A 20,658-nucleotide genomic window follows, 5' to 3' on the forward strand; every position below is an offset into this window, starting at 1 on the left:
CTAATTTTCTCCCTGCATAACCTCACAATGTCCTTGTAGTCCTCCTGAGTGGCACACGCCATCTTAGAAAGGTCATAAATTCTCTTTTTTCCCCTGAGTTCCACCCAAAGCTCTCTGTTTGGCCAGGCCGGTGGTCTTCCCTGCTGGCTCATCTTTCGGCACATGGGGACAGCCTGCTCCTGCGCCTTTAGGATTTCCTTCTTGAAGAATGTCCAGCCTTCCTGGACTCCTTTGCCCTTCAGGACAGCCTCCCAAGGGCCTCTGTCAACCAGTCTCTTAAACAGGGATCGCTTTGTGGGCTTAGACCTTGAAGGGCTCCAAAGCGGGAGAGGGTGACCCCATGTCTGGGTGGGCTGAGACACACGGTGGATCTGCTGGGACACTGATTGACCCAGTCCTACATTGCTGCCTCATAAATCACTTCACTTCTATTCGTACTCTTCTGTTTCCAGCTTTTCCTCTTTTTCTTTCTTGACTCCTGCCTTTGTAGATGCTTTTGGCTGTCCACGTTTAGCTCCCTATTTTTCAGTTCTTCTGTCCTAAGTTCCTTTAGGTAGCAGCCCTTTTTCTGGGCGGTACAGCTGGATATCAGACCGGGGCATGCTGCTTCGTCATCAAAGTACAAGGACTCCGGCGCTTCCAATTAATAATGCTAATGAGATTTGTTAATTTTTAATAGATTACATGAGCGCGTTTTGCTAAACACGTTTTTGTGGCTCCGCTCTGCGAGTACAGTTCAGAAACTCTTTCACTTGCTGCCAAAGGGAAAATGATTAATGCAATTGCAGACGCCAGATTCTCTTCGGGGCGAATATGGAGCACACCAAGGAGCAAAGAGGAATTTAACGAGTATATTTTCGAAGTAAACATGGGCCCAGGTCATAAATGATAGCCCTTCCTCCCCACCAGCCTCTGGCCAAGGTGGGGTGGAGGAGTAGTCGCTTGAATTGGGGTCACGGTGCAGCCTGTCTGCCCATACCGTGTGGTGTGTTGGTTTTTTGGGGCTGTTGTGTTGCTTTTCCCCACCGAAAGCTTGAGGACATCCATGGACAAGACTTCTGTGGTAATGCTGGAGGTTGGGGAGCCAGGGTGTGCATTCTGGCTGCTCCACAGAGCTCATGGCCAATTGCCCCGTGTACCCCGAGCAGCACCTTGGCGTGGGGCTGAGCTAGAGCTTCCTCACCACTCTATGCTGGATGACTCGGTCCCCCCAAATCAACCTGGTTGCCACCCTCCAGGTTATTTCAATCCTGGGGGAACTTCCCCTGAATCGGTGCCGGTTTTTGCGGTGGTGCCTGCGGTTTTCGGGTTGCTGGCGCACACGCGCTGCGGGCTGCAGGCCATGAGCAGCACACCGGCAGCCGAGATGCATCCAGGAGGCGAGCGGGGGTAAGAGTTTTGGTTTGCAAATCAGCAATCCCAAACCCCATTCCCTTAGGTTTCTGCCCAGGAAGTCGGTTTTACCGCTCGCCGCTGAGCCGTGCCAGGCTCCCTCGGCCGCATCGCCGGCGGCAGCGGGATGGTGTTGAGCTGGATTTTTTTCTTCTTCTTTTTTTTTTTTTTTTTTCTCCAAATCCGTCTTGCCAAGAGCCGCGCCTCCTAAATTGCTGCGGAGGAGGTGGAAAAGCAGAGGCACAAGACCATGCACATGCTGCGCATCCATCTCGGTGATCTCGCAACCGTGCCAACACAAGCATCGTGGCCGGCCCTGGCTCAGCGCTTTAATTACGTGCCGGCGCGGCCGCACCTACGGCTGGGCTGTTGCAGCTCGTTGCGCAAGAAGACAACTGGCAAACCTGTTGGTGCTCCAGGATTTTAGTGGTAATAAGCCAGAGGGCAAAACCTCCCTGGTGAGATGAAACCGTGCCTGGCTAGGTGTTTGGAAGAGTTTAAGGTGTTTTGGAGAAGCAGAGGGTTGGGGATCCCGGCTCTCTCCGCGTAGTCGTGGATGTGTGTGCCGTGCAACTCCATGGATGGGTTCAGATGGGTTCAGATGTCGCCTTTGTGGAGGCAGAGGTGTGTTTGTAGTTTGAGCTGTTTGCACGAGAAAGCCGGGTAGCTGGAGGCCGAGGTGAGCAGAGCTTTTGGTGTTCCAACAGAAAGAGCTTGGGATGAAACTGGAGCGTTCTCCTAGCTTTCAGGTGGAAACACCGGTGAGAGTGAAGTGGTTGGTGCTGTAGAGCTGGAGCCAGTTGGCAGCCAGGGTCAGGCGGTCTGGTCTGTGGGATCACAGGCTCTTACGCTTCACCTTGTAATGAGTCAACAGCTCGGGCTTGACTCGAACATCTCTCCCTTTAAGAAGTCTGGTCTTGCTTTGGAGTCTGCTGCATCCTCTGGCAGTTTGTTCCTCACACCGATGAGGCTTGCTGCTTAAAAAAATTAAATAAAGCAACGCACCCCGGAGATTGTAATTCTCATTGTTGATGGCAGCATGTGCTTTCCCAGACAAATCCGGAAGGACACGCGCAGGCAGATGTTCACAACTGACCACGAGAGCTGCGGGAGCTCGCCAAGCTGCCCCACTCGTCTCTGGCATTTCTACCCGATGCGTTTTGCGCTTTATTGGAAACACGCGGTCACGATGCCTTCCCTAGTCCCTTCGCGCCACGCGGTTTCCATCATTTGCAAACAGGGGCCATCGCCACGTCCCCGCGAGCGCTTTGGCCCACTCGGCAGCCTCGTGCGGTGAACACGCTGCGTTAGGCACGATGGTTTTGCCGGGGGGGTGGGGGGGGGATCCCCTTTGCGCCCATCGCCACTGCTATCGAGTGACACCGCCAAGCGTGGTTTTCGTGTGTGGCCATCCATTACAAGTCCGTTACTATATTAGGTCCATCGCTGGAGCTATCTGCCGGGGCAGGCGGGCAGCCCAGATGCGAGATGACATTCCCTGGCTCCGGGCTGTGGTCTGGAGGTCATTTGCCAGAGTGGCTTTTGCTAACAGTCTTTTGCTTAAGACCATGTTGTCCTTTCAGGGGTGGAAAGGGGAGTTTCGGTAGGCAGCGGGGGATTTGGCAGGGGAATGCCTGCCGTAACGCCGCCTGCGTGCCGGGACTCATCCTCCCGGCTCCTTCTGTGCCAGCTGCCGTGGGACTTCTTATACCAACTCCAACCCAATCTCCTCCCGCTTCAGCCATCTTTGGTAGCCGTCTCCAGAGCTAGTGTGGTTCAGCAAGAAGACCTTTCCAATGATTCCTGCCCCGTAATCTGGCGCAGAGTCCCTACGCCTAGTTCTCATCCCAATCCGTGGGGAAAAATTGCCGCCGCTTCATTTCTGCGGGTGCGGGAAGTGCGCGTTGTAGAGGCGGCGGTGGGTTTTTGTCACCCGCGCCGCGGGACCGTAGAAGCTTTCGCCGTCCTGGAAGCGCAGCGCAGCAGTCAGAAGGGCTTTGCTTACAAAAGATGCAGTTTAGAGGGGCTTTGCTCACAAAAGATGCTTCCGGAGGGACCGGCTTGTGTTCGGCTGGAGACCTTTCACCAGCTGTGGAAGGACTCCGGGAAACGGCACGGCACGCTCGGCTTGCATGTAGGGGGCGGGGGTGGAAAAAAAAAAAGGAAAATGAAGAGCAGAGCTAATGATTGACTATTGTTTTAAGGGGATTATCTAATCCGCAGCCCGGAGGACAAGAGGGGCCAAAATGAGTGAAGATTGAATACGTAATTAGCGCAGATTGTTGGTAATCCCCTCTGGACTTTGACTGATTATAAACAGAAACAGATTTTTCTAGTTTATCCCCCCCCCCCCCCCAAAAAAAAAAAAAAGAAAGTCTTTGCAAGCGAAAGGGCCGCTTTGTAGTGGAAACTGTTGGAAACGAAGTGGGTGATCAGAGGTGGGGCAGCGGAGACGTTTAAGGCAGAAGCTGGCCGGGCAGCGGAGTTCTCTCGGGTTATTTTGCACTTACTAATTTGGATTTCTGGGTTTGAAATATGATTATTATTATATATTTTTAACGTTGTTATTGCCTGGAGCTGGTTATCAGCTGCCTCAGGTCTGTTAGAGGCTAATACTTTTTATTTTCCTTTCCTCCTATGTACCAAAGGTCAGTCGAAGATAAGCGAAAGGGCTTTGCAAGAGTTACGGGCCCCTTATTAAGACAAAATAAAAGATGTATGGCTAAATCCATCAAGCCTAAAAAACACAATTGGGCACAAATAAGCCCAGAGAAGGAAACAATGGAAGGAACAGCGAAAACAAACGGCACGCCCAAGCGCTAAACTTCTGAAGCAGTTAAACAAGGCGAGGAAAATAGCTCTCAAATCGCTGATGACAAGAGGGTTTCTGTTCCCTTCTCTTTAATTTGTCCAAAGAGGATGAATGGGGGAATCGCCATTGCCATTTGGGTGAAATGCCGTGATGTAAAAAATTACCCTTCCTCAAGTTCAGGTGAAATCCCGGGATTCGATAATTTCCCTTGTAAAAGAATATGTCTGAAACGATCATTTTGATAGACTTTGGCTGAACGTATCCAACACGATTCAGCTGCGGCAGCGCGAAGCACGCGGGAACTCGCATCTCATAAATTACAGCACCGCAGAATGAGTCTTTAAACGGGAACATCAAAACCCTTTGTGCTGTTACGGACCTTGCTGAAACGCTCTCTTTGTTCCAAATTTCTTTTCTAGACCGACGGCAAGAGTAGTTACCCAGTTCCCGTGGGTTTTCTTAGTTTTGCCAGGATGTCCAACAAGAGAATGTTCTACCCCAAAAGCTCTGCCCACCAGCTGCGGATCGCTGGCCTGGACGCACGCACCCCGATGGGGCATCTTTTAGGCTTTAGGAGTCTTTTGGAATGTGTGGAAACACCTTCCAAAATGTGCCAGGGCAGGTCATCGTTGCCCTGATGGGACGTTGTACCAGTTGAGGAGTCTTGTGCAAGACAACCAACTGCGAAATAATCTGCTGTGATTTTAGTAACATGAAATCCCTTCACTTATCCCGCAGAAAATAAGCTTGGGAAAATCAGATGGTGCAGCCGGGCTGCTCCCAAACGGAGCATCCCTTGTGCCAGAGGGACTCTCTGTTTCTGTGCTCGGGAGGCAGCGCGGGATGGGCAGAGGTGGCCTCCGGGCGCATCCCTTTAGGGGTGGTACCTTTTCCTGCTCTGCCCGGGGGTCTGCAGCTCCGGAGGATGGCAGCGTATCTCTACTATTAAGCAGAAAAGCAGGAAAGCTGTGGAGAAGAGGAATCCCAATATCTGTGGGTATCTCCTGGAGAAGTCAGAGTTTGCCAGGTGGATTTTGCTTCCACTTGGCCCTTCGTGCTGGTGGTTATCTGCTGCCTTTCAGCCATTTCTGACCCCCTGTGATGGCCTGGGCTGACTCGCTTGTCACGCTGACATCGTGATGCTTTTGTTTTGCAGTGTTTGGGAATTTTTGATTAAGAAAGACTGCCTGTTTGCCTTGGCAGTGGTGCTCGTTGGATTGATGCGGCGTTTTTTAGCTGGAGTGTTTATTCAGCCTCTTGGATTCTTTCTCAGGGGTGGGGTGGGATGATCCAAACCCGTCAGTATGCTGGTGATCCACGAGGGCTTGTGAAAGGCTCGAGCCAGGGTCTCTTGTGATGGAAACCACCAGCTTCCCCCACTTCCAAAGGCCAGGCTCTGGGGATGAGACAAGACACGCTTAACCGATTCCCATCCAGGCGGGAAACCTGGAGCCCAGAGGGAGATGGCAGCAGGGCGAGACGGGGAGCGAGGAGCCCGTTGCCTTGAGTTCAAGCATCTCTTGGTCCAGATGCTCGGCGGTTACAAACGCTCCAGGTGGATCTGGCTGATGGCATCTTAAAACACCTCAGGCTTTTTGTTCTTGGCCCTGAGAATTGCCGATTTCTTGCCTTTCCACATTGTCTCTTTGGGCTTTTTTAATTCCTCCCCATCCCAGGGAGACTGTGACTTACCGCTCAGCAGGTCCCTTGCAGCCAGTGACGGGTCGTCACAAGCTCTTCCCCCGTTAATGTCATGTCCCTCTTCCAGGGCTATCAAAACTTATCCCAGGCGTTTTCTTAGGTTGGAGCTCCCATGTGCTTCATCTCAAAGTCCCCGTGTTGCGACACCAGCATGCCCGGGGTGCGTGATCCACTCGCATTCCTCCCTCTCCGGCACTTTGATGAGGTGGGCAGGGGATGGGATGGATGTGTTGAAAGTGCTGGAAGGAGCATATTTTGCACACACAGTAATGCCGAGCTCCTCAGGTCCTCCGACCAGGAGGTATTTGGTGAGCAAGACCTTTTGCTGCCTCTGGGTTCGGAGGGGGGGGACTATTTGTGCTCGCCTGGTTTTCCTCACCCCCACACGCATCCTTGCGGTGTCTGGTGAGCAGACACAACTTGCATTGCTAAAAACACCCTCTGAAGCTTGAAGCTCGGCCGATTTTCTTTGGGAGTAGCTCTCCAGCGAGCCGGATCCCCTTATCTCTTTTGTTTTCTTACTTACACATCATAGTTGTGATTTTTTTGGTCTTTTGAAGCACGAGGTTTGCTGTAGGGTACTGGGAAGGGCTGGGTGCAGGACTGACAAGATGTTTGCTAAGCTTACTAGCCCAGCCATCCTTCCTGAGATGCCTTCAACCGCAGTCGGACCCAGCCGTCCCCGGCTGCCGGCACGGGCTGCCCCGGGGACCCCGGTGCCGGTGGGGGCCGGACGCGCCGTGCGTTGGGATGCCGGCACGCACCGCCTCTTATTAACCCCCTCTCTCCTTCTGCTTTCAGAGCTGGCGTACGACCTGGATGGGGATGATGCCTCTGCAAACAAGCAGCTTCTGAACCAGCAAAGCAAAGACGGCACCGCGGTCCCCAGCGGCGACCCCGGGAGCGCAGCCCCCCGCCCCAGCCCCGCCGCTGCCGTCGCACTGCTCCTGCCGCTGCTGCTGGGCCACCAGCCGTGAGCGGCGCCGGTGGCATCGCTCCGTGTCTCTCCATGCCTTTTTTTAAACGAGGAAGACGTTCGGGACCTCTCCTGAAATGTATGCGCATTTCCAAAGACGGGGCAAACGACCGTTTTTATAAAAGAAATCGGCCGGTTTTATAAAAGAATACGGTATCTTCACACACACACAAAAAACCCACGAAAAAAGCGTTTGTTCATGGTAAACTAGTAAATACGTAACAGTGCTTTTTAAGGCTAATCCCGTTACATATAAGAAGGTTGATATTAAATTGCATTCCTCGCAGTTTTTGACGATTGAGGTCTCCATCGCTGTTAAGTTGAAGACCGCATTTCATCTTGAGTTGTTCGAACGTGCATGGGGTACGGAACACCTACGATTTATGGAATACTCTCAGCAAACGTCAGCCCCCTGGTCCTAGTTGACTTACTACAGATTTTGTCTGTAGTGCAAGCAGTTTTTGTACTTACTCCAAATTCGAGTCTCGCCCCTAGGAATCTGGCCGGGCATGTAATACGGAGGGGGTGTGAATACGGGAGAGAGAAAGTCAGACATAAGGCAGGAGGAAAGGTGCTACGGAAGAGGAGTTGTCGTGCGCTGGGATTGTCGTGGAGCCGTGCTCCCGTGGGCACGAAGCACACTTACACCGGGGCAAGTCACGGGTGATTTTGCTGTTCGCCTCCCAGCCAGGTCCTGTAAAGCCCATCAGCGCCAGCGGCCGGTCCCCTCCGGCGTCCCCGTGGCCCGTGCGATGCCCTGGGTTTATTCTTCAGAAGCGAAACACCTCCTTTCCCACGGGAAATCTGCAAACGCAGCTCCAGCCAAAGGACAGACGGGGTGGATGTACGCGCCGCGCTTTACGGGGATGAATAACAGGCGTTCGACGCATTGTGCTACGAGGGAGGAAAAGAAAAGGATTTGCAGCAGCCTGAGGCAGATGAAACTCTTACTCACGTGTTTCTTTGCATGTTATTTTACTTAAGCTATCTCTGAAATAAAGGTCGGTTGCTCTGTAAGCGGTGGGCTGGAAGTAGCCTCCCGTGTGCGCGAGGCGATGCTCTGCCTTCTTGCTGGAGCGGGCGGCCGGCAAGGGCCGTCGGTGCCCGGCTCGGGGGCACCACGGGAAGGCGGCTCTTAGGTTGGTTAAACGGATGGGCTGGAGCCAGGGAGGGTTTGGTTTGGTTCCTGGCCAAAATGGTTACATATTTCTCTTTAAGATGCTGCCTTTCCTTGGAGTGGTTCTATCCGCCGTATCTTAAGCCGCAGTGCACGCGCGTACTCGTGCACACACACGCTCGCACGCGCGCTTTGAATACTTGTGTGCCTCAGACCTTTTTCAACGCGGCTTTACGGTTGGGAGAGAGTAGATAAATCCGAACCGGGCAATGAGGTGGTTTGGAGAGCGGAAAGTTTGCCCGGTCTCAGTGGTGGGGCTGCTGTGGCTGACCCTGGTTTGAGGCGTTGGGACCGCGGGAGGTGCTTGGGGAGCGGTGGCAGAGGGCTCTCCCCACTCCTCTGCCCACCGCTGCTGATGGAGGGGAGCGGGTCTGGGCCAAGCTCTGGTGTGAGCCGCTGGGTGACGGCCAGAGAGCTCTCCTCTGGGTTTCGCACCCCGTGCGTCCCATCCGCGTCGGGCTGAGCGCTGGGGATGTTTGGGCAGCGCTGGTGCCATACGGTGTTCCTGTAAACGCTGATTTTTTTTACATCCGTGCCCGTGCGATGCGTAGTATTTGTCGATGCGTATTTGCATTTTACACGTTCGCAAACCAAACGTGTTTGGAAGAGACCCAAGGGTCTCTTCCAACCTAGACAATTCTATGATTCTAAACCGCAGCCCTCTCCGTCTCTCAGGATCGCCGCGCGCCAGGGAGCCCTCGGGTCAAAGGGATCAGGCTACACGGGGGGTGACGCGGGGCAGAGCCCTCGGCGTTGCTGGCAGAGGCATTTCTTGACCCTCCTGCTACTTGGCTCTCGCATCGGCCCCGCTCTCCCCGTCGGCCGCGGCTGGCCGTGCCCGTGAGCCTCTGCGCCACCAAAGGGAATATTTTATTAGCGCCACTTGAAATCCCATCGCTTCTTCCCTTCTGATCGTTCCCTTTCATCCCCCTGGCGCGCCGGGGGCGGGAGCGGGCCGCCGGCTTTGTACGGAGACGTCGCGTTGCTTCTGCTTTGCCGGGTATCCCTGCTACCGGCACGGGGACGTTCTCTCCTCTAATATTACGTCGGAAATATTCTGCCTGCTCCTTCCTTAGACCGGCAGCAGGGTGGGATGGTGGCACTGGCTCTTCTGCGTCCAGCGAGGTTTTTTCCCCTTTCTTCGGGAGGGGCCGCGGACTGTGCCTCTCACAGAGCTTTCCCACGCTGCGTCTCCGCAGTGCGACGCTGATGCTTCTCGGCAGAAGACCCCTCTGTGGCACGCGGAGCCCGCTTTCCCTTTGCACGCACACGCTGCTGAGCAAAGCTATGCTTGTTGGTGACTTTGCTATGGTAAGAGATCGTAAAAACCAGCCTTTGAGCCCACTACCTGCCAAGTTTATAAAATAATGCATTATAACTTGGGGAAAAAAAAAAAGAAAAAAAAAAAAAAAGCTGTTGAATTTTCCCCTGCGGTGTCTTTGCGCGCGTGTTTTAAGAGGGGTTTTGCAAAGGGTGCTTTGCCCACCGAGGTGAAGTAAAGCTCACATTCAGTTTTGGGCAGTGCTTTGTTCCCGCGTCCTGAGAAATAAGGAATTGTTCCCTGGTTGTTTCTCCACACCTCCTCTGCTTACTGTGACCTGCATTGCCACGGGAGGGGGACACCTCCATCAGGAGATGGGCACTGTCACCTCCCCTGTGCGTGCGTACCTGGAGCCCCACGCCTTGTCCCAGGGCTTGCAGGTTTAACCGCTACTACGCGGTCAAGATACATATTTCAATTTTTCTTTATTATTATTAGTGGATATATAGGTATTGGTGTATATATATGTATATATACACAGATATATGTATATATACACAGATATATGTGTATATATACACAGATACATGTGTATATGTATATATCTGTGTATATATACGTATATATACACAGATATATGTATACATATATATACACAGATATATGTGTATAGATATTAGTATATATATCAATAATGAGTATATGTATCATATATAGAATAATAGAGGAGGTGCGGGGCTCGAGCTAAGGGTAGGGGCCGGGGCAGCGTCTCGGCTGTGCTCACAGCACCTCGGTAACACGGTGATGTGACTCCGGCACCGGCGGTGGGGTGGCCGCGTCCGGCCAGCGAGGCACGGGGCCAGAGTAAATCTCTGTCTGGTTTTCTGCCAGCGGGAAAAGTAGCCGAACAGAAGAGTTTATGTCACAGAGGTGCTTTGGGGGGGTGGGGATTAGGAAAAAAAAAAAAAACAAAACACTTTTCTAGCTAATTTCGAGCCCTGTGGTGAAACCCAGAGCTGTTGCGGGCTCTGATGGGTGAGTCTCCCCGGGCAGAGCCGTGGGCTCCTCGGGGCGGGGGGCTGCCCTCCGTCTGCCACCACCGTGTCCCGATGGTGCCTCGCGGGCTCAGTGCTTTGTGCCGGTGGCGGCTCCAGTCCCGGCGACCTTGGGGAAGGTTTCCCGTCAGGGGTGGTTGAGCCCTTACCTCCCTGCCGGTTAACTTTAACGCTTTCTGGCCGGTTTTGCAGCGCTCGTCCAACTCCGGTGGCAGCAGCGGGGTGGCTGGGAACCCGCCGCCACCACGGCCGTCCCGCGAGCAGCGTCAGCCCCACAACGCAAAGGCAGCGCGTCTCCCGGTGGGTTCGCCAGCAGCCTTGAAAAGGTGGCGAAGGCGGTACCTTTCCCCGTGTCGGAGGGCGGTGAGGAGATGCAAACACGTGCTTAGCATGTGGAATGTATTTCTGCGCTAACCATGCGTCAAATTATAATTTAAAACCAAAATATTTTTGTTGGATGGGAAGTCCCAGTTCATTAATCAATTGACTAATAGTTTAGTGCTGGAATGGTATAATCTAACGCACTTAACAGCTGCTCGACACAGCTGGTGCTTACGGCTCATGCTGTTTTGGGAAGTGAAATCTAAAGTGTCTCAGTTTTGTTTTTCAGGGAGTTTTTCAGAATTGCTCGTTCACCTCCGTGAGCAAAGCCTCCCAGCGCGCTGGAGCGGGGATCCAGCGGCGATGTGGGGCCGGACCCACTGGGGCTTCCAACCTGAACAAAGCCCCGCTGGCCCGGAGGATGCGGAGGGCGCCGGCCGTGTCCGTGAAGGCGGCAGCCGGACACGGGGGCGTTCCTGCGGGGTTGCATAAGGGGGACGTGTGCCGTCCCGTGCTGTCAGGTGTTTTGATTTGCCTTTGAGTCAAAACCGGTGCCACCTGCCCTATTTTCTCGGCAGCTGCTGGTCCATGGTGAGACCTTGGCAGCCGTGTTGGAAGCGGTGGCGGGGGGACGGTCCTGGGGTGGAAGAGGCGCGGGGAAGCAGGGGGACGAGCGGGCTGCTGGTGGGGACCAGACGTGGGAATTTGCATAAGTCTCTAAAGTAAACCACGGGAAACCACAGGAAGACCTCGAAATGCTCAAAACGGAGTCACGCGTGCTGGTGAGATGCCTCTTCCAACCTCGGAGCACGTAGCTCAGTGGTGGGACCGGCCGTGGCCAAGCCCACTGGCTCTCCAGCTCCCCTAAGCCAAAGAGTCTCAGAAATATCACGTGGTTCCCCAACGCTTGGATGCCTCGGTGGGAATTTCCCTGACCTCTCCAGCAGCACCGCAGCTTAATGATTGACAAACGCTGCTAAAGCTTTACCAGCTCATGAGCCGGACGCCCCAGAAGCAGGTGTCCGTTCCCAGAAAACCCAGGGATTTTTCGGTGCGAGCTCCACAGCTGGGGGTGACTCGGCCGGACATCAGCCACTCCGCAAATCCTCCTTGTGCGTTATTTGGTGCTTTAGGAAGGAGCCGGGTATGGAGGTGTTGAGGGGATAAAATCCACAGGCGGAGGGGAATGAGGTGAAGCCATCACATCGGAGGATGCTCGCTGGTTCCTCAGCGTGGGAATTTGGGTTTTCTAATAGGGACATGGTGAAGCTCTCCATGTGAAGACTAGTGGTGGGTTTTGTTCGGCTCCAGCCTGTGGCTCGCTCGTGGGAGACCTCAATAAGAAGTAAAAGCGGGGAAAAAAACCAAAAACAAAACAAACAACCCAAACCCACAAACAACTCCCTAAATAAGCTTGTCAAAATGTTACTGAAGGACATTCCCAGGAGATGAGGTAACTGAAATTTTGATACAGGCAGATGAAGCGACCCTGGCGTGTTTATACAGTCAGCGAATTTACTGCCTTCAAAAAAAAAAAACAAAAAAAAAAAACCAAACCCAACCCAGAAAAGCAGTCAGTATTAATCAAATATAGTTTATTATGTCAAACGTCGTATCCTTTTGAAAATAAACATCTTGGTGTTGTTTTGCTGGAGAGCCTGCTAGGATCTGAAGTGCGCATCCGTGCCTCTGGGCGGCAAAGCGCCGTATCCCACAGCCCGTCCCGACAGCTGACGCTGTTCCTGCAAAAGCCGTGGCGCCCGGCGCCCGGCGGGGCTCCCCGCGAAGCCTGTGCCAGCCCTGCGGCCCGAAAGGTTTGGAGAGAAAAAAAAAAAAGAAAAACCATCCACCAAACCCGTGCTGGGTGCTTTGGGGTTTTCCCTCCTGGGCACCAGTGCGGTGGGGTGGTACCCGAGAGCGCTTCGTGGGAAAGGAAGGGCCCCATTAAGGGACTATTTGGGGTTATTTCTGATGCTCCTCGGTGGCCGCAGGGACGTGGAAGGCTTCTGCCGAATACTCCAGTACATTCCCAGTGATTGCCTGTATCGGGAATAGTGTGGAACAGTGTGGCCAGCGGGACTGGGGCAGTGACTGTCCCCCTGTCCTCGGCACTGGTGAGGCCCCACCTCAAGTGCTGTGTCCAGTTTTGGGCCCCTCACCACAAGAAGGGCATTGAGGTGTTGGAGCGTGTCCAGAGAAGGGCAACGGAGCTGTGAGGGGTCTGGAGCACACGTCTCATGAGGAGCGGCTGAGGGACCTGGGGGTGCTCAGCCTGGAGAAGAGGGGGCTGAGGGGAGACCTTCTCGCTCTCTGCAGCGCCCTGAAAGGAGGGGGTAGCGGGGGGGGGGGTGGTGACCTCTTCTCCCCGGTGACAAGTAATAGGACGAGAGGAAATGGGTTCAAGTTATGCCAGGGGAGGTTTAGATTGGATATTAGGAATTTTTTTTTCATGGAAAGGGTTATCAAACATTGGAAGAGGCTGCCCAGGGAGGGGGTGGATTCGCCATCCCTGGAGGGGTTTAAACAAAGGGTAGAGGTGGTACTCGGGGACGTGGTTTAGAAGTGGTTGTGTCAGGGCAGGTTAATGGTTGGACCTGATGATCTTAAAGGTCCCTTCCGACCTCAGCGATTCTGTGATTCTATGAAAATCAGACTTTTCCATAGCAGAAGTACAGACCGAGACTCAACCTCCCGGCTTAGTGGCCGCCGCCTCCTTCGTAGGAGCCCGGCAGAGACCTCAACAACTCCGTGCGCCAAGTCAACGTGTTTGGGGGTCTCTGCTGGCAGTTTTTGTTTGCTTTTGCTCTCCTCTATGCTTATTTCAGCACGCGAAGACGCGGCACATCCAGAAAGGAGATCGCTGGTGGATCTGAGCAGCACAGCCGCCCTCCGCATCCAGCTCTCTGCAGGCAAATCGCTGAAAAGCGGTTGGGAAACCCGCCCCTAGCAGCCTGCATCCCTTCAGTGTCAGATTATATTACCATCCACCATGTTAGCAAACGGCAAAATAAACACGGGCTGGATAGCAAAGTAAGAGGCTGTTTAATTACAGATGTTAAGAAGAATGACGTGTGTGTACATTCCGCCCAGAAGTGGATTAAAGGGGTGACCTTTCCCGTGGTGTGAAACGGGTTTGTTGTGGAGCCCAGGCATCTCGTGTCGCTTCAAGATCTGCCAGACATTTCGTTGCCCCCGTTGTTTATGGCTAACGTTGGATGATGTCTCTTGTAGCTGAATCTCAGCGGCTGACAGCATTTTCTGGGAACTTGTCATCTGGACTCTATCTAGCAAAATTCCCAGTATTGGGTGTATTTGTTCCCATTTGAAGGGAAAACAATGCTTTCTGGAGAAGAGGGGGGGAAAAAAAAAGTAAAGGGAGGATGGTGGCATAACGTTGAGCTGAAACCTGCAGAAGGATCCGGGATTTGGCCCAGGGTGCCAGAGCCGTGGCGTGAGTCACCGCTATTGCTTCTCAATGCGTGTGTGACAAACATCGCCAAGCGTGGTGGCCGGCGCGCACACTTCACCGCGGCAGTGCCACAGAAGCGTCGGGGCCGGCTTCGCCGTGCACCGCCTCCCGCAACCACGTCGGAGGAGAGGGATGCTATTTCCAGCCCACCAAGGTGTTTCCTTGCAATCCTTCTAGCAGCGCCCTTGCTGCAGGTTGGGATTTAGTGTGCCAAAAACACACAACCAGCCCAGTTCTTCACTGGTCTGCCTGCGGTGAGGATGAGAAAGCAGGAGGGCAAGGGAAGAAGAGCTTTCACCCCATATCACCAGCATCAGTGACATGAAATCCCCAACAAAGGACTTCTCATCGCCTTGCTGCACATCAGCGCGAGCCCAGGCTGGGGACCAAAACCCAAGTGGCCCACGGAGGCCTTCTCCGGCGCTTCCAGCAGATGCTGGTGGCTGGGAGGGCCAGGCTGGGAAGCAGGGAGATGCAATCCGGTCGAGGAGCAAAGGCGCTAATTGCTCTGGGTAATTGCAGAGAGGGTCCGAGTCTGCGGGTGGACGCTGAGTTGGTAATGAGTGACTGATGGCAGCGAGGGGGCCGATCCGTGCCTGTGGCCAGGACCGCTTCGGAGGTCCGTAACGGAGGGCTGCTTTGGGAAGGGGGATAGCTGCGTCCCACAGCTTGGAGACAAATGTTTCGCAGCCGCTTGTCCGCTGGTGAAAGAATAAACAGAGACGTGGGTCTCGCACCTTTTAAACGCTACCCGCCCGCCCGCGGGCTGCCAGTGTGGGGGACGGGCTTTGCACGCTGCTGTATTTAGTGTTATCTGAGCTGCGCCACGTTTACGGAAACCGCCCTACAGACACCAAATGTGCGACCGCAGTAAATAAATTAAAAAGAAAATGTTTTTTAAAATAAGGGGGAGGGGGGGGGGCAAAAAAAAAAAAAAGGTAAAAAAATTTAAAAAAGCAGAGAAGGGGAGGCAACCTCTCGTCGGCAGCGCTCCAGCTCTGCGGCGATGCCGGGGGGAGAAACTATTGCCAGCCCTCCCGCTTCCCCGCATGAAATCATGAAGGATTTCACCGATAATAATTTATGTCTCATTACATAAGTGGGAGAAGCCCACTGAAGTTGGGGACTAACGCATCCCCTTGTGGGGCCACCGCTCGGGGGGGTGCAGGTGACAGACACAGCGGGGGAGATGGCAGCGGCTGCCATGGGTGGCAGGAGACCATGTCCCCGGATTTGGGGGGAGCAAAGCGGGGGTCGAGGGAGAAGCAGGAACGAGCTGGGAGGTCTGGGGACCGGGTGCGGGTAGGGTGCGAGCGCCCGGGGAAGGAGAGGACCCTGAGATGCTCTGTGCGTGGATGTCGGATGGTGTCGGTGTCACCTCCCTCGGCTGAGACCGCCACGATGGGCACTCACTCCTGGGGAGGAAGAGAGCCCTTGTATGTCATGGCGTGACAATAACCGTAGTAGTAGTAGTAGTATATAATAATAGTAGTAGTATATAATAATAAGTAATATACAATAATAATAAGTAGTATATAATAATAATAATAGGAACAACACCGGCGCTGTAGCCCACCCTGCACCCTCGCTCAAACCTCGGTGCGGTTCCTGTGCCGCTTGCCTGAAACTTTTTTTTTCCCCCAGCCTTTAACAACTGATCGTTTTAGGCAAGAAATAGATCATTTAATTATTTTTAAGGAGACTGCTTGATCCCCCTGCCTGAGGGGCTGCCAGACGCCACCTCTGGCAACTGTCTGGCAGAAGCCGCTGGTCATTGTGACCTTGACCTGCTAATGCAATCTCTGAAGGAGTAACTCAAGGTCATCACGTTCCCGTGTCCACTGGCTGCAGGATAAGTGGATTCCCCCGACTGCTGTTTAGATGGCTTTTACCACCTCTTTTGCAAAGCCCCACATGGCATTTTGGTTAACGCTCCGCTGTTTGCTCTTGATCTTGTTCCCGGCAGCGTGGGATGGGGGTGCGGACGGTTTGCAGGGCTGCGGGGAGCGCCTGGCCGGGCTCTGGGCTGCCGCTGCGGGACTCGCTCCTCAGCCCCCTTCTTGCTCCCGTTATCCCCGTGAAACCCAAGGGAGAGCCGGCGGCGTGAGCAGGGGCTGCCGCGGCTCCAGCGATAAAATCCCTGCTAGCTGGGGTGCCAGGAAAGGTCAGGGGGCCCCCACCGCAAGTGCCGCTCGTCCCTGGGGAGGGCTTGGCCAAGGGAGTTGTGCGGTTTGTGGTCCTCCATCCCAAAGGAGTCATGGTTAGCCAAAGCATTAAATGAAAGATAATTTGCTCAGTGTTCCCGAGGCTGATGAGCACCGTGGTGCTCACGCGGTGTGGAAGGTGCCAGTGCTTCACCCCCTGCCATTATTCACGGAATCACGGAGTTTTCAGAGTTGGAAGGGACCTCTAGGGATCATCCAGCCCAACTCCCCTGCCAAAGCAGGATTGCCCAGAGCACATCACTCAGGACTGCATCCAGGCGGGTCTTGAACATCTCCAGAGAAGGGGACTCCACCACCGCCCTGGGCAGCCTGTGCCAGCGCTCTCTTTCCCGTCGGCCTCCTCCCCTCCACGGGGCCACGGGCAGGTATGCACCTATGTTAATTTCCAGGCTAATGAAAACCTTGGGTTTTCTATTTTTTCCACTTGAAAGCGCCACTCTGAGCAGGGCCAGAGGCTCTTCCTTTTGAAGTACTGAGTCCAGTTCGGGGCTCCCCGGGGCAAGAAGGACAGGGAACTGCTGGAGAGGGTCCAGCAAAGGGCTACAGAGATGATGAGGGGACTGGAGCATCTCTCTTGTGAGGAGAGGCTGAGGGACGTGGGGCTGTTCAGTCTGGAGAAGACCAAGGGGGGATCTTATCAACGCTTATCAATCCTTCAAGGGCGGGTGCCGGGGGGTGGGAACAGTCTTTTTCCAGTGGTGCCCAGTGACAGGACAAGAGGGAACGGGCACAAACTTGAGCATAGGAAGTTCCATCTCAACCTGAGGAGGGACTTCTCTCCTGTGGGGGCGGCAGAGCACTGGCACAGCTGCCCAGAGAGGGGGGGAGTCTCCCCCTCTGGAGCCATTCCAAACCCGCCTGGAGGTGTCCTGTGCCACTGCTGGAGGTGCCCCTGCTCTGGCGGGGGGTGGCACTGGTGGAGCTCCAGAGGGCCCTTCCAGCCCTCACCAGTCCGGGATTCTGTGTAGCACGCTTCTGTTGGGGGCTGAGAACATCCCCCAGCCCCAGCATTCCTATCACAGAGGACATCTCTCGTGGAGAAATGGCTCATTGCTCCAAACAACGGGAGGGTGCTGAGGCAGGAGAGGCAGCCGGCGAAGCGGCCCTGCTCCACCTCACCTTCAATGAGCCTGGTTTGGGAGCAGGCTGTCACCGGTCTCTTGGACACGTGTGCCCGCTTCCAGGCTCTGGAAGAAAAACACCCATAGGAGCTATTGTCATTGTAAGTGTCACGGTATCCTCACCCCAGCAGCGTACGAGCCGGTGAATGAAGCTCCAAGGCAGCCAGGCCTGCCTTAGAAACCCAATTAAATGTAAAAGAATTTTTAAATTAAGAAATAATTAATTTGGAGTCCCATTCCTGCCATCTGGGTTTGCATGTTTTGGGTGTGAGTTTTCAGTTTTCCCACTACAGCCGTGGGACATAGAGAAAAAAAAAACCCAAAACCAACAAACCCCCAACTCTTTAAAGAGCTGAGACAACAATTCCAAGTGCCGGGCACTTACATTAAGTATTGTGAAACCCAAATTGCAAGAGCTCAGCACCGCTGACGGTTAGTTTCAGACCTGTGTTGCAGGAGAGGAGCGAGCGCAGAGCTACCTGAAGCTTCTTCGCTTTCTCAGCTGAAACAAAGGTGTTGTGAGTTCAGAATGAAATTTTCCATGGGGAACTTTTGCTGGGCCATTAATACCAAAAACTGCTGAATGGGTTGGTTTTGGTTTTTTTGCCCCCCCTTGTACAAGAGCCTGTGGCTGAGCATCTTCCCAACCTCCTCACTGGAGGTGCTGAGCGCTGCTCTCACGGGGGCTCTGCGAAGTGGAAAGAGGAGGTGAGAAAAGTCCTTTCTTCTCCTCCTTCCTTTTTTTTTTCTTTTTCACCCCTTTTTTCTTTTTCTTTTTCTTTTTTTTCCCTTTCCCCTCATCCTGTCCTGGATGTGGTTGGAGGCCGTGGACGGCCCCAACCCAAACCCATGGGTTGGATTTCCAGGGGACGGGAGCGTGCGGGACGGCCGGGGCCACACATCAAAGGGGCGGTGGCTGCTCCCACCGTCCCCATCTCGTGAGGGGCACGCTCCCAGCCCCGTGGCATGGGACCACCCACGCCGCCCCGCACATCAATCAGCCCCGGCTGAACCTCGCCGCTGGCCATCTCCCTGACCCGGCTGTCTCCTTCCTTTTCCCCTGGGATTCAAGTGCAAATGCCTCGGGGCGGCGGGCTCTACAGTCCCCGAGCAGCTCCAGGTTGGTCCAGGCAGATGCGGGATCTCCCTCCCATCGGTCCTGACTGATTTACAGCGGGAAACATCGACCCGCAGGCTAAAAACCAGCTGATTTCCCCCCCCCCCCCCGCACTATTTTTTTTTTTTTCTTTCCCTCCTTCCTGATCAACTATCGCAATAAAATGACTTTCATTCCCCGCTTCCCACCACCTCTTTCTCCCCAATCTGTGCCCAAACCGCGATATCGGTTAAAAATATCATCCGTGAAAAGAAAAGGCGAATAAATGAGCACATCAAAGGCAGCTGCCTGGGGCCGTTGGGTTGGGAGCAGAAATAGGGCCAGGCCCTGGGCCCATTATCTTGCTGATATCTAATGCCACCACTTCAGAGTGTGAGAATGGAGCCTTTTTTTTTCGCAGCCGAGCGTACCGGCCCCGCTGGTGTTCGGGAGCACAAAGGCCACCATCCACCCTCGGCTCTCCAGGCAGACTGTTGACATGTTGCTCTCAGATTTCATTCCTGAAAATCTGGAACTTTACGCCGAACAAATAACATGATCTTTTTTTTTTTTTTTTTTTTTTTTCCTTCATCTGGAAAGGATAAAAACAATTGCTGGCGCTCGGAGCAGATTGCTCTTTCTTTTCCTCCCTCCTCCCTCCCCGGCTTTCCTCGCAAGCCCCGACTCGCTACCCCCAAGTCACAACTCGCATATTTTCATTTGAAAACTTTAAACCACGGGGGGTGAGGGGCGAGAGCGGAGGGGAATGAAAAAGCAGATTAAAAAAAAAAAAAAAAAAAAAGGGGATTGCAAGCAGCACCGCTATAACCATGAACGTCTGGCAGCCCGCGTGCCGCCCCGGCCCCGTTGGGCTACGTCCTGGTTTGAGCGACACGGGATTAACTTCTCTGTCAGTAATTTTACTTTGCAGCAAGGTCCCTCCTAATGCCTGGGAAAACTGCACTTTCAGAAGACTCCAGTGTCTGAATTTGTGAAAATACTTACTTCACAGCCAGCGATGGTGTGCGGGTTTCGAGGTCTCAGTGGTTTGGAGCTGGCCGGGTGCGGGGATGAGGGGGAGCGAGACCCGGGCACTGGACCCGAGCTGCCAACAGGGTTATTCCATACCATGGACGGCGCATTCCATAGCAATCAGGAATTTTGCTGAGGAGTTCTCTCTCTCCACCCTGAGAACCCCTCGCCCCGGTGCCGCAGCCCTGAGCCCTTCCCTTCCTCCCGCAGCCGCAGCGCTGGCGGTGTCCCACGTTGGCTGTCACTGCGGGGAGCGCACGGCTTCTACCCACAGAACGGGCCGGGGATAATCTTTTATCCTTTTATATGGGTATTGGAATCGATATTGGTTCTTTAGTATTATTAATGTTAATTATTTAGTATTATTCTATTAGATCTGTTTATATTTCACCCCTCGGGTTTCCTTGTTTTTCCCCAATTGCCCTTCCCGGGTGGGGAGTGGTTATCGGGTGAGAGACTAATTGTCTAAGCGACATTAGATTGTTGCGGGTTCCTCAGACCGTAACAGGCAGGAAGGACGGAGTGAAGCGCAAACAGTTTGCCATGCGGGGGGACACGGGCCGGGGCTGCCCCTGCTCCTCGTGGAGAAGCGGTCCTCGGCCCCACAGCGCATCCCCGCAGGATGCCCTGCGCCCCATTCTCCTGGGCTGCTCCTTCATGGGTTTTGGTTTGGGCACGGCAGTGTTGCGGAGAGGAGCCGCATCAGCCCATCCAGCCCCGCTGCTGAGCCGGCGAGCCGGAGGGCGAGCGGTGTGCGCGCTGCCAATGCCATCCATCCGCAGCGGTGGTGATCTTTAAGTGGGTTTTGTTTCCTGCCACCCGTGGAAGCACACACTGTGTTTACAAATTCTTTTGAAATAGCCTTTAAACAGAATGAAGAGAGTGCCCGGGGCTAAATAAAAAAAAAACAGACATTATTTGATCATTATATATTTTTATTTAACATTATAACATTGCTGGGCAGAGAAGAACCTAATGAGGTTCAACAAAAGCAAGTGCAAGGTCCTGCACCTGGGGAGG

The 20,658-nt window shown here is 53.9% G+C and overlaps 1 protein-coding gene across 1 annotated transcript in view; it reads left to right on the top strand.

The window, feature by feature from the left end:
* GPC3 (glypican 3) overlaps positions 1 to 6,882 on the top strand; it is a gene marked incomplete at both ends in the record, with an annotated part of 173,015 nt that extends 166,133 nt beyond the window's left edge. The window contains one exon of the mRNA XM_082488168.1: positions 6,707 to 6,882. Coding sequence (XP_082344294.1) covers positions 6,707 to 6,882 — 176 coding nt within the window. The remainder of the gene's footprint in view (positions 1 to 6,706) is intronic.
* Positions 6,883 to 20,658: the final 13,776 nt, after the last annotated feature.

Source organism: Vanellus vanellus (genome assembly GCF_965231255.1).
Source record: "Vanellus vanellus genome assembly, chromosome: 10".
In the NCBI taxonomy this organism is placed as follows: domain Eukaryota; kingdom Metazoa; phylum Chordata; class Aves; order Charadriiformes; family Charadriidae; genus Vanellus; species Vanellus vanellus.